Raw genomic sequence first — 13,899 nt, forward strand, 5'->3', positions numbered from 1 at the left:
CCCTGCTCAGTAGTACATGGTATTGCATTATGCATAATTGACTCTTTGAATTCACCTACTACTTGACTCTTGAATACACAACTTATTTACCTTCTCTATATTCAAGTAGTGTCTCAGTGTATGAGCCAGCTCATACATGCCCCACTTATTTATCAGATATTATTAGAGTGCTTGTGCTCAACTAGCTCTTTAGATCATCATTCAACTCTTACTCTTATCTGCCCACAGCACGTATTGCTATTTATTTGCCATTCAATCTGCCCAATCTACTGTATCTCACCTTTCTGTCATCCTTTCTGTCTACACGTGGATACACCTTTATACTAATCTGCACACTTCATACACCTTCACACCCCCTTGGCATTTCTCAGCAGCTTACAACCCTCAGGCAGAGCCACTTTGTAGCGAAGTGATAACATGTCAGCTCTGCCTCTTCCTGGCAGTCACACCATGCAGCCCCATACTAGGTCCGCACAGCCTTTCGTACCCCACTCACAGTCGAAGAACAACCCGAGAAAAACCTATGAATGGGGTCAGCGCCGGTTATCCAGCCCTGCTCCAGACCAGAGTTTTACCAGAGCTGCAGCATCCAAAGCTGAATGCTGAAAATAGTCAGTAAATTTGGGCTCCAAGAACACTGAGTGTTTTGGAATCTTTGGAAAAACCCTCAAAAGCTCCCAAGAGAGTCAGAGAGCCTCATGCGAGAACCGCTCATATGAAAAGACTTGTTCTCAAGGGACAAGATCAGTATAAGTGATTTAAGAGAATTTGTGTCACTTGTTTAGAATTTCATCTTAGTTTTATTGGCATATTTTGGCACAGCGTCTTGTGCAGTTCAGTTGCTCACTTCTCAGTGATATTATGCAGATCTCTGTCCAATATCCTCCTCTTTTGTACCTGACAGTAGCATGATCTATCGTTGGCTCTTGTCTAATGTATCTGTGACTCTCACATGACCTCTCATATCAGTCATTAGAAAGACATTTTTTAGCTTCTTACTTCATGTCAGACCATTCACTCTTCAATTCTGAAACAGAATAGTACAGAGGTCTTCTGTGCTGTACTATTAATAGTTTCCAATTGCTTCGTGTACCTTAATATAACTAGACTCTAGGTGTGTTTTCTTTTTGTCTCCCAGAATGTGAGAGTTTTGTTTTTTGCTATTATGTAACAGTTTTTTGTCCAGTTAAGAGAATCCGGCTTGTTACCGGAGCAAACCTCACAGAAAAAAGTAAGAGAGGTTTCAGATATAAATACGAAAATGTTTTTGCATGAGGTCCATTGCCTTTGACGAGATGAATTTGGAGTTTCAGTGGCTTATGTTACAATGTCTCCATGGTCTGGTGGCTCAAAAATAAGTATTTGGGAGGCATTCTGCCTTGATTAGAGGGCCCATAAAACTTTAAAGATTGGGTTTTGGTGCTTGCTTCAACATCAGCTTCAATCAGATTCCACAATAAGGCCCGTTTTTAATTTTTCTAGCTTTAGTAACTCTCGAGAGTGGAGTGAGCAGAAAAACTAAACACATGCTACACGTGAGGCTGATACTACCTGGCTTTCACATGAAATGGGACATCAGGCAATGGTGACAATAGCATTGACAGATGCGATTTCTTTCACAACTCTTACTGACTAAATAAAGAAACAGTTCTGTAAAATATTATCAGACACATCATCCACCCTGATAAGTATTTTTTGTATCAAAAAAACATTGCAGCAACCACTTAAACCCAACCCTGTTAAGCAGAGGTCTACACAGCAGGTACTTCACCTTTTGACATATTCTGCTTTGAATAGCCAGACACCAGTTGAATAGGTGCTTAGAAGCCTGTATCATAAACAGGGATGGTGTGTGAAACTTGTCAAGACAGCAAGAGAGTTGTTAATGTGTGTTGAAAACAGTGTCATCTGGCCAGTAACACCGCCACCTCTGGGCTGTTGATCTCCGGAACAGACAATAGACTGCTGAAAAGGGTATTAAAAGTGAAGGCACATACATTTAGTGACGACCACTGTGTCACCCTTGTTTCCAGTGAATGGCACATTTTTGTGACTGATTAAGAGTCACATGTTGTGCTCTGCTGCACCTCACTGTGCTCACATTGTTGGAGGGTTTGCCTCTGTGTGTCTGAGCCAAACAGGTAATCTTCTTATGTGAAGGCCACATTAATAAATTGGTTCTCATCGCTGTGGAGCATGGTGCAGCTTCTTGCTCCTGGATGTCACGGACACAGCAATTATTCAGTGACAGCCCAACAGTACACCGAGAGGGAAATTGAACAGAAGTAATTTAGTATTATTCAAACAGCCTATTATTCTCATGTCAATAACGGCACAGTATTTTTCGTGAAAGGCTTTGGTGAGTGCTTGCAGTTCAGTCATTACACTGCAGCATGCACTCACCAATATTATCTCTCAGAACAATATGCTATATCGTCCTCTGTCCAGGAGAAAGGCTTGCATTTTGCAGAATTATTCTCAACTCGAGATGTCCTTGGGGATTGTTTTTCTCCTGAGACAGTAACTGTTGCCTCCAGGATGGATAGATGGGTCTTTTTCACTCAGTGTCCTTCAACAGTGTACTGTTTATACCTTTGTTTGCCTCTGAAACTTTGCAAGAGGTAAACACATATTCTATAGTGACTGTTATACCTGCCAACTGTCTAAAAAGTTAGTGAGTGTTTGTTTTACTCCAGTGAGCAGCGAAGACAGTGTCATTTATTGTCTCAACAGCGGTGTATCCTTTCAGCAAAGACAATACACTTCTTTGTTTCTGTGTGAATGAAGTTCTTTCCTCTCTTTATCTTCACCCTGGAAAATTGGTTCAGTTTCCCTTGTGCAATCTTTTAAGGGGGAGTTACTCTATAAAATAACAATCAGCCCTGAAGGGAAACTTAGGATGACCGCGTTTTCGCTCATTGGATAATTTTATTATTCATGTAGTAAAATTTGTTGGAACTGAGGGGTCAGCAAAAACATGGACTGGAGGCGTCTAATCACCTCCGGTCTATGTGTATAACTTGGACCGCCAAAAATAGCGTCTACTCCCAAATATACCCTGAAACACTGACATTGAGTTTATAATAGACTCTGACTGTCACAGATTATGGTGTGAGTATTACTCCCACAACGTTGTCACAAACTTCTTACCACTGCTGTGAATAAAGTTAAACTTTAAATGAAAACTGCAGAAGACGGTATACCACCATGCATGCACAAACACGTACATACACAAACACACACACACACACACACACACACACACACACACACACACACACACACACACCCCTACCTTGTATGCAGAGATGAGAGAGTAAGCAAGAAAGCAGTCACACTATCACAAGAAGGTGTCACAGTGAGATGACACTATCAACTTAAATAATCCCTCACCGGCAAACTGCCAAGACAGGGTTCCCTGCTATTTATGGCAACTGTAATTTCTGTGGAGAGTGGTGACAATCATATCTGCTGGATATGATTACACACTTCTACGTCTGATAGTCAAGTATAGTCATTAGCTGTTACACAGTCATGCTTATCAGGACAAAAACACTCAAATCTCTTCACAGAACAATTCGTGTTGCATTTCTTGTCATAGCTTTTGTTTGGATTTTTTATTTCTTTATCTGAAAATAAAAGTCTGCATGGCACTTACATTTGGTAAAAAGGTTTTTGGTCAAACTTGCTCATTGAATAACTCAGCAAGTATACAATCATTTGTGGATTTAAACTCTCACTACCTTAACAATAAAAAATAAATCAGCAATTTAAAGTGTTGATCTATTTTTCCTTTCTACTCTAGTTTTCAGGAGCTCTTCCTGGTCAGGGTTTCAGTACTCCCAGTACTCGCAGGAAGCCGAAATATCAAATTCGTCCATAATGTGTCTGCCCCGGGGGTCTCCTCCCAGTCGATTGTTTCCGAAACACCTCCCCAGAAGGAAGCAGTCAGGAAGCATCTTCACTAAGAGCCCAAACAACCTCAGCCGGTTCCCCTCAATATAAAGGAGCAACAGCTCGATACAGAGGTTCTCTTGAATCACTGAGCTCCTTGCTTTATCACACAGAGAGAGTTCATCTGCCCTGCAGAGAAACCTCATCTCAGCTGCTTGAATTTTCAGTCTCATTCTTGCAGTCACTGCCCAAAGCTTGTGACCATAGTCGAGAGTCAAATCAAAGACCAAGTAGAAAAATGAGAGCTTTGCTTCCTCACCAACACTCGGATACAAAGACAAAAACTTCTGCTGATACATCTAAACCATAACCAGGCTTGTGAGTGTTCCTGTCCTAACCATTGAGTTACTGGCATCAGTCCAAATCGTTGTGGATTATTTATTTATAAGTTACATTTTTTCCCAAAATACATTGGGCTCCCGTAGAGAAAAATCACTTATTCATTTACCAGGGAGGGAAAAGTAATGCGCCTAATCATTATCTGGAGACTTGAGTGAAATTGAAGTCAATGGTAAAACTACTTAAAGAAATGACTAAAGAAATCAAAGCAAAACAAAATAAGTGGAACAATAAATTGCTTTTGTTTCACAGTTTCATATTGGATAAATTATTAATATTGTTAAACATATTTCTGATTCAAAGCTGATTTGTGAAGTACACACTCAATAAGACTTACTCAAACAGTGAATTCCTAAAAGGAAAAAGGCAGGAAAAATGAATACTGTTCCTAATAAAATAAGATAAAAACATGCATATATATACAGAACTGACAGCACTTAACCTTACTGCTGGTCAAAACCTACGCCTCTGGCAGATAGTTCTTTCCAAGATGTTAAAGGTTATTAATGGTTATATAACTTGCAAAATGTTTACACAGTCACACTGAGTAATACTCACTCTGTAGTGATACTATTATGTGCGCTAAGTGAGAATTCAATGACTGAAATCAATCCTGACTTAATCAGTTGGAACTAATTAAGTTCTAACTTAATGATATTTTTTACTTAAATTGTATGTAGAGAAACTGTAGCTTTTATGAAAACCTTTTTTTCATCTTAACCCTTTTTATACTGTGGTGTTGGTCTGTCACTAGGTCAGGCAGGTTCATTGATCCCTCTAGCCCTAATGCCGTTTGTTTTATAATTTGTGTTCTGTCTTTCCAGGTTTCCTCCAGTTAGTGAGCTGGCTCCATTTGGCACACCAGTGGGGACTATTCTGGCTGCTGCTATCAATCAAACTATCTTTTACTCCATTGTGGAAGGAAATGAACTAGGTATGTGGTACAGATCATATCGGTGAAGCCTACAATTCACACACTCCAAGTGAATATTTTCTATACACAACGCAATATATATATTATGTTTCCCAACACTCTCTGCCAAACACACTTGCTCAAATTATGACATAGACTTTGTATTTGAAGTATAAGATTTTCATCACACTAAAGAAAACTGTTTTTACCCAAATCAAAATATGCAGAATCTGAACTCCTGAAGAAGCTGCAAGAGTATTTAGAAAATGTTGTGATCATATGTCACATCGTAACCCCTGGTAATGTTTGTCCTAGCTGTCTAGAACTAAAGAGCACACTTTGGGCAAACTGCTTTTAACAGTTGTTGGAAAAGTCTGAAGAGCATAATTATACCATGGGAGAGAGAGATCACCTGACAGGTTTGAGGTTAGCTCCGGTCTTAAAGCGAAAAAGTAGGAGACGTAGCTCTGAGCTGGAGAGTGTGTAGAAGGAAGGTGTAGCCCCTTCCCCATATGTACCTCAAGTACTAAGTGCCTTAGATGCTCCTGGAAATTGCAGGCAGACCTAATAAGAGTTTTATAAATCTGCCTCCAAGCCGCTAGCTGTAATATTCTCAGGGAAAGCAAAGGCGTTCTATAGCATGACCTTTTTGCACAACCAGAGTTAGGATCTGTCCATGCTAATGAAAGGCGGGAAAAACAGACAAGTATTTTTGGGATGTTTTTTTTATATTTATTTTGTATAGCATGTGTGAAGATTTACAACTTCACATAAAGAAAATGTCTTCTAATATATAAAACAAATGCCTTCATTTGCTATAGCTCACCACAGAGATACTGTGTGTGGTGTGTGTGTTTTTTTTTGTTTTTTTTTTCAGTTTGTCATGTGCTGTGATGTGTTTGATTCCAGGTCATTTTCAGGTGAACAACAGGACAGGTGTCATCTCCACAGCTAAACCTCTGGATTATGAGAATGTGACCAGCTACGTCCTCAGGGTGCAGGCAGACTCCATGATGGTTGTCATGTCCAACCTGCGTGTGCCTTCTAAAAGTAAGAAATAAACGAGTGAATGTGTAGGTTGAATTGCAGGAAATTGGGGATGAAATCATGTTTCATGTGATTCCAGGTGTTGCATTTATGTTTTATCATAATCCCTCACTGTGACAGATTATGATTCCCGCACAGCATATTTTTATCTTTCATATTTATTTTCACATTTACCGCAGTTACATAGAGCTATTTTGCATTATATGTTTGTACTTACAGTATGTGGGGATTATTACATGCTTAAATCTGCCATACAGTGGCCATGCTGAAGAAAAATATCAAAGAACAGAAATATTACATGCTATCTCGCTGGAACCTCACAGGCATGCTTTTCCAAAATGCTGTTAAACTGACATCAAAAGTACAGTCTACCACTTTTACATATTAAACCTGTTTGTGCCATCTGCACTGTTAGGCTGCCGATCTGGATCAAAACAAAGAAAACAGTGTGTCACAGTGTGTACAGTTTAGCTCTACTTTTATGCTTTATGCACCGTTACCTCTCTACGCTGCACTGATCCATTTGTATTCTTGGGGGCAGGTTTGCTGCAGCCTGTGATTGGTTGTTCAGTTTTACACTCCATTCGGTATCAGGCCGATTTTCAGTTGACTAGGGATATGTTGTATTTGGGTGGTATTCGTGTTCAGCTCAGCAGCTGCTTTTCTAAAGCATGTTGGGAAAGAAGCTTGTCTGACCGCTATGGCATTTAGAATTACACAATGCTTTTAAAATGTATGAACCACCCTCTGTTCCCACCTGCAGTGTAAAACTTTCACTGCTATACTGCGGTTGAATATGAACATGTCATATATGTATAGAGATCTGACTCAGCTTTCAGTCATGGTGATTACTAAAAAGTAACCTTAGAAATATGATTCATCTCCTCCGTCAAAGCAGCATGTCAGTCCAACGATATCATAAATCTTAAAATCGTTGTGTCCAAATTTGTCACAAGGGCCTAATAATCAGAAATAGCCCATTTGTTTTAATTTAGGCAGACCACCCCCAAAAACGAGCGTGGGTGACAAAACATTAATCATAGCGAATTCTCAGTTAATGAAGCTTCTGTGTGTTCCCACTCTCAAGGCCTCAGTGTGCAGGAAACTAGATCGTACAACATGCTGGCCAGCGACAGCCAAACTGGAAGACGGGGCTGAAAGCCTGACGTCACAGCCTCCTCCTGGCTCCGTCCCACAGCCTCCCTGATCTCGCTCCAAGAATTCAGTGTCTTTGTCTTTGTAGTCTGGATGCAATGAGTTGCACAAATGGGGATAATGGTGCATCCTTTCAGATACTCTCTCCTCGAAGGCATTCATGATGTTGCACTCTGTTGTGCTCACAAAAAGTGATGGAAGTATTGAAACTTGTTTTCCTCATACCTGTCACTGCTGCGTGAAGCAGGCATGATTGTCAGACAGTCTGGTCCAGAAAGCATCCGCTGTCAGAAATGAGCTTTCAAACACTGTTCGACCATCCGAGAAGCACTTTGTTTGAAGCATGGAGAGACCTTCGGGCTGCATTCTTTGATGGTCATGCCTCAGCTGGAATATCATCAGGCTGGTTCATATCCAGTTTACTGACAAAAGTTTTGTATAATGATGGATGAAGAACTAACATCAAATGGGGCTCATACCTCACTCTCAATCAATTTGAGCTACCAATGAATAATCAGTGACCTACTCTACCTTCCTCTTTCCCTCCCGCAGTGTCTGTCACTCATTGACAGCAATTACAAGTACACAATACACACACACACACACACACACACACACACACACACTACTGCTCTGATGGATGTAAAGTAGAGAGCTTTCTCTCACACACACAAGGAAGAGAGCTTAACTGGCATCTTCAGGCTGACAGCCTCTTTTGGCAGAGTGTGGAGAAACCGTTTCTTTTCTCACTTGTCTCTCTTGTAGTATTGTAATGCAGATCAGGGCTCCATGACAGGGAACATCTCTCCTCTCGTTAATGAGTCTTTATTGAGTTTAAATTATCAGAGCATTACTGGACTGACTTGTCAGATTATTTTAGCCCCGTTAACATTCATGCACTGTCCATGTAATACACATTGCCCAGTATGTACATACTTAGATATTCACATGCAAACATATAATAAGATTTAATTAAACTTATTTTGGAAATGATAATACTCGCTTAGGCACACTCACGCTTACTCTGCCCTAGCAGCAATCCCTCTTCTTAATGGACCAGTGTCTCTCATGCATCTTTATGTGTGTATGTGAGAGATGAAGGAGGGGAGGGGGAGGCGGAGGCTGTGTTTGTCTTTTTTTTTTTTTTTTTTTCGTCCTGAGACTTGGAGGATGGAATACAGCCACTTTCTAGAGAGAGAGGGAAGAGAGAGGAACTCTGCAGACCCCTTCCCCATCCTCTGGAGTCCTCCTTCTGTGCCTAACACTACAGCTTTTGTGTCCGTAATTTGATGTGCTGTGTTTTTGTTTGTTCAATTCCCCTGATGCATCCTTAGCTCCAGTGCCACGACTATGCGTTTTTGAATGCCGCCAGAAGAAAAATTGTCCTTGACACTGCACATATTCTTTTACCTAAACTGCAGTGTTGGAATGATTTTGTGCTGTACATATTTATGCTGTACATTGCATAGGTGTATCTGTGACAAATTAGCTTGTACTCAGTGTGTGTTTATCTTTTTAAAGGGACAGGATGAATATTTCAAAATTTGCACAAAAAGACCAGTTAACCGGCAAATTTACTATTAAAACAGCCAATTCTCTTCCTCTTTTCCCCTGTTTCTTTCTCATAGTGTTTCTGCATGAAACATGTAACTTCATGAAAACTCTTGCTGCTTGATTATTACCTGCCCTTCAAAATATTATTCCCAATAATGGTCAGAATGGTTGTTTTGTTAAACTTTCAGAGCCATTTATTGGTGGTATTGTCATGCAATGAGTTGTGAAGAAAACAAACTCAATAACAAATGATGCAAGGTAGATCTAACCTAAAATAATGGCTTAGAAGGCAATTTTTTTATTATTTCACAAAGCCATATTTCACTCAGTGTTATTACTAATTGGTTGGTAAACAGAATGCAAAATAGCTCAGTTGTTATATTGGGGGCAGTGAGAAGTTATCAGCATACTTCAAACTCAGTGTTTCTTGAATTGAATCAGAATATTTTCTGTAACAAAAACCAAATTAACCTCCTGATCATTGACTCAAAGTTCTCAACTTCATCAAAATGGCTTCTCATATAGTTTTATTAGAAAGTGTTGAGTTAGGACTAAAGGAATATGTTCCTGTTTACAGCATGTAATTTCAAATATTCTTAAGTAGTTATTGCAGTGCTGAAAATTATTGCTGAATAAAGAGAGGGTCCAAATTGGTCAAAACAACCGTACTCAGATGAAAAAAAAAATGTATTTATGATAAAATTGGTCATAGCTAGCCACAGTATCTTGTTTGAAAAAGCTTTGTTGACAAACTGTGATACTTTCAGTGATGACTAACTCAAGATGTTCTGGGTAATGATTTCAAGCTCTCTTTTGAAGTTGTGGACCAGCTGATGGCCATGAAAAAATTATATTGACATGACAATTTGGAGGCTAAACTGTGGAACATTTGATCAATGCCAATTCGGATGACTTCAGAGATGTGTTTATTCGACAGTTAGTGGCGTGATGATATAAACTTTATGGACTTGTGTGTCCCAATTCTTATTTTGAAGGTGCAGCCATCCTGGTTTTATCACATTCTTGAATATGTGTGTTTGTTTTACATGAAATGACAAAGGTGGTGTAGGTTTCATACTATTGTAGGTACATGCTAAATTTGTATTTATGGCTAAAGAATGACTTCCTTACTTAAATGCATTCAAATCTTGTGCCATTTGCTTTTTGCAGCAAACACAGCCAAGGTGTTTATTGAGGTGCACGATGAGAATGACCACCCTCCCGTCTTCTCCAGGAAGCTCTACATAGGCGGCGTGACAGAGGACACCAAGATCTTCAGCTCTGTGCTCAAGATAGTGGTAAGAAAACATCAGCTCTGCTCTTTTTTCTTTTCTTTTTTTTTTTTGTTGGTTTTTGTATCGGCATACATGGAGACATGCTGAAACTAAAGTGCCTGATTCTGCTCCCACTTCTTCAACACCCTGCAGCCGTGGTGGGAGAATTCATCCGATATGCTCTCTGCGGCACAGTTTCATCTCCTCCCCTATCGCTCGCTACATCTTTTCCTCAATTTCGCTCTGCCCACTGTCTGCTTTGTCCACGAGCAGGTGGGATCAGAGTGAGCTGATCGGTGTAATCCCAGTATGTTCACAGAAGCATGGCTGGACATCCTGTCTGATTATCAGCCTGCTCTGCCAACAAGGTTTCACTCGTCATAATGTGTACTACACCTTATGTCTATTTTCTGTGTGCGTGGGTGGGTGTTAGTGTATACTTAGGCTTGTGTTTGTGTACAGAGCCCTTGCGAACCATTGCCTGCAAATGATAGCTTTCACAATTTCGTTGTCTTGGGTTCATGTTTCTAGTTTTCTGTCACGGTGTCTCATTTGTAATTGAAGTATACAAATATGTCAGGCTATGTCAGGGTGTCATTTCCACTGGGAATGGATGAATTATCTCATGCCTACTCTTCAAAATACCGTTTTTATCTCTCATTTTTTTCAGGTTGATTTTGGTACTGAGTTCTCCCTGAATGTTGTTCTCCTATATTCCAGCCTCCATCCAAAGTCCAGATGAGAGATCTAAACTGATAGATCATTATTATGATCCTGGCCAGAAATTCACTTTAACAATTGTCATGAGTTTCCATTTTTGCTAAATTATGTATTTCATCTGGTTACAATTCATCATTCAATAGTGATAGATTGCAAGGTCCATGATTTATAATCATAAGCTAACGAGCTAATAGTAGTTGGGTTTAAGTGCTTCACATCAAAGCTATATGTTTTTCCCCAACCAAAGCCTGTGTCATGAACAATTTGAGACTAGTGCTTTAAGGCTGAATAACTTCAATGCGTACCATGGTCAACACACACAAGTGAAAATTCAGTTGGATTTTTCCACCTCAGTGACGGCAGCAGTGTCAGAGAACACAACATATACTCCACATCAGCCTCCACCATGACTTACTGACTTAGGATAACCAAGACTAAGCTGTATCTTTGACATGATGCTATCAGTGCCAATAATCACAACTCCTATTTTGTTGCAAATTATCTGAAAGAAATTCTAATCCTTATTAGGAGATAATCAGCCTTGTAGGACAGCTACCCTGTACCCTGAACCTGATTTTCAGCTCAGTATCATCTACTGTACTTAACAACAAAAAGAAAGAATCTGTCCAAGAAAAAACATAAATGCCTGTGGTTGTTCCTCTTGTTGCCTGTAAACTGTGTTGTGATCACTACACAGAACAGACCAGCAACATAGTTATAGTCTATTTATAGTTTTATCGACGCCCAACAATATTTTGAAGGTGAAAGGAAATATCATTGGGAGGAACAGTAGCCAGTTTAGATTAAACTGGGACCTGACCAGAAACAAGGGAGCTGTTTACAATATAATGCACACTGGACACACTCTGTCTGGAACATGTTGAGGAAAAGAAGTAGGTGTAATATCTGGTGGGCAAGTTAAGGAGTACAAAGGTCACGGAGGAAGATTCATAAAAGATATTTCAGACTGTCCGGCAGGAAAATCAGCCAAAGAATTATCAAATGATTTGAAGGAGGAAGCTGATCGTATATCCCTCTCCTTATTAACAAAATAGGCCAGAAATGTGTTGCTGTCTAAAAGTAAAAAGATGGGAATATCAGGGGAAACCGAGGATTGAATTCATTTTATTGATGGTTTCAAATAAAACTCTGGGGTTGCTTTTATTGCCGGAAATGAGCTTATCCTTAATCTTTATATTATAACTCATAAAAGCTCTTTTAGGACACAGACAACTTCTCCTCAAGGACTTGGTAATGCTGTGTGAATCATTCTTTATTGCTTTTGACAACTTTAAACCTCGGCTTAGCGCATATATATATATATATATATATATATGCATCAGATGACTACGTGAAGAGATGCAGACAGTAAAATAATCTATAACGGCAATAATATTCTCTGCAGAAAATGTCGAACAGGTCAGTGTAAGCGTTATTTGAACACTAACTCAACAACATCATTACATGTCAAATAAATGTAGATATAAGACATTAAATTATTGTTACAAATGCACTTCAGATCATAGGAGGCCATTCTGGGCACAGACTGAAAGAAATCATCAGCCTATTTGAAATGTGTATGTCTACTATAAAACAAAGGTATATAAGTGTACATGTGACATGCAGGGTTATGCTATATTATACCTTATATCCAGCCCCTGTGGTTTCTTTAGAGCTGCGTCATTCATTAAATCCCTTCGTTAAAATTAAAGCTCAGTTGAAAATCAGCTTTAATAACCTAAGCCTTATTTTCACAATTAGTTAGAGCCTCAATGTATAATTCAAACGGGAAGCTCCATCCCTAAAATTTAAATTTGCTCCCATTGATAGGCAGGTCTTTTGACACAAACACTAACATTTGAGAACTAATAAAGAGGTGTCATTAATATTTCCTAGTATTTATTTTCATTAGTAAATTTCTATGAAACTCCAGCCAATGTTTAGTGTTTAAAGCTGTTGTGTTAGAGGGTGCTGCGATGACACTGGAAATTACAGGCTGGAAATTCACCACTCAAAATTAATTAAACAGTAATTTGCTTAATTTTGTATGCTTGAGGCATACAAAAACTCACCTCTGCATAACAAGGTAATATTGGAGTGTGAGGGACAACAAATAAAATTTAAAAAAAGCATGAATATATTAGCAAATTAAAAATTAATTTAAGCAGAAATGATTCCAGAGTGAATGAAACAGGATTAGTTTATTCGCCCAAGTTGTTACAATTTTTATACCTGAAAATAATGGCTGAATAACCATGTCCATTGCCTAAGTCCTCTAAATATATAAAAACCATTTTGTGTAGGCTCAGATGTCAAACTGAAATAACATGAATCGATTCAACACTGCAGGGGCTTAAACCACCCAACCAATTTGGAATCCCCTTTCTGTCTTTCCTTTAACTTGGAATAGACACCAAAGTGCTGAATTATGGGTCAAGTGCTATCTATAATTTCCCCAAGGCCAAGGCTTCTTTGGAGTGTGGCTAGTGTGAAGCGTTTGTACTTGTCTTAATTACTAATGAAGCTGAGTGCCCCTGTTCTCTGGAGATAATCATTAGAGATATCTTTTACATTTGGCACATTCTGACATTTTGGGCACTGTGCTATTTCCCCTTAGTCAGAAATAAGAAAAGTCACTTAATATAGTCACAAGCAGTAGCATTTGTGTAGAAGTGTGTAGCGTTAACGCTATATTTAATGATTTACTCTCGTTGAAATGGGGCACCAGTCCTCTAGGAGGACAACAATGAATTACTTCATTGCCAAATTTATCAATCTCATATCGGAAGCCATGACTTCTCGATTCAATGGATCTCCAGTCTCTACGTCAAAAGAATACAACAGGACAACAACTGGGTGTAAATAAATGAGTTTATTTAACTAAACTACTATGTACAGAGTAAATGCAAGGTGTAATAATCATAAAGATGAAAATAATAATGA

At 39.1% G+C, this 13,899-nt stretch overlaps 1 protein-coding gene across 4 annotated transcripts in view; it reads left to right on the forward strand.

The window, feature by feature from the left end:
* Nucleotides 1–13,899, forward strand: part of pcdh15a (protocadherin-related 15a) — a 198,451-nt gene that overhangs the window by 156,641 nt on the left and 27,911 nt on the right. For all 4 annotated transcript variants that reach the window (XM_056396135.1, XM_056396137.1, XM_056396134.1 and 1 more), the window contains 3 exons: nt 5,118–5,227; nt 6,116–6,256; nt 10,133–10,260. In XM_056396135.1, the coding sequence (XP_056252110.1) occupies nt 5,118–5,227; nt 6,116–6,256; nt 10,133–10,260 (379 nt within the window). The remainder of the gene's footprint in view (nt 1–5,117; nt 5,228–6,115; nt 6,257–10,132; nt 10,261–13,899) is intronic.

This window comes from Seriola aureovittata, chromosome 14 (genome assembly GCF_021018895.1).
Source record: "Seriola aureovittata isolate HTS-2021-v1 ecotype China chromosome 14, ASM2101889v1, whole genome shotgun sequence".
NCBI classification, from domain to species: domain Eukaryota; kingdom Metazoa; phylum Chordata; class Actinopteri; order Carangiformes; family Carangidae; genus Seriola; species Seriola aureovittata.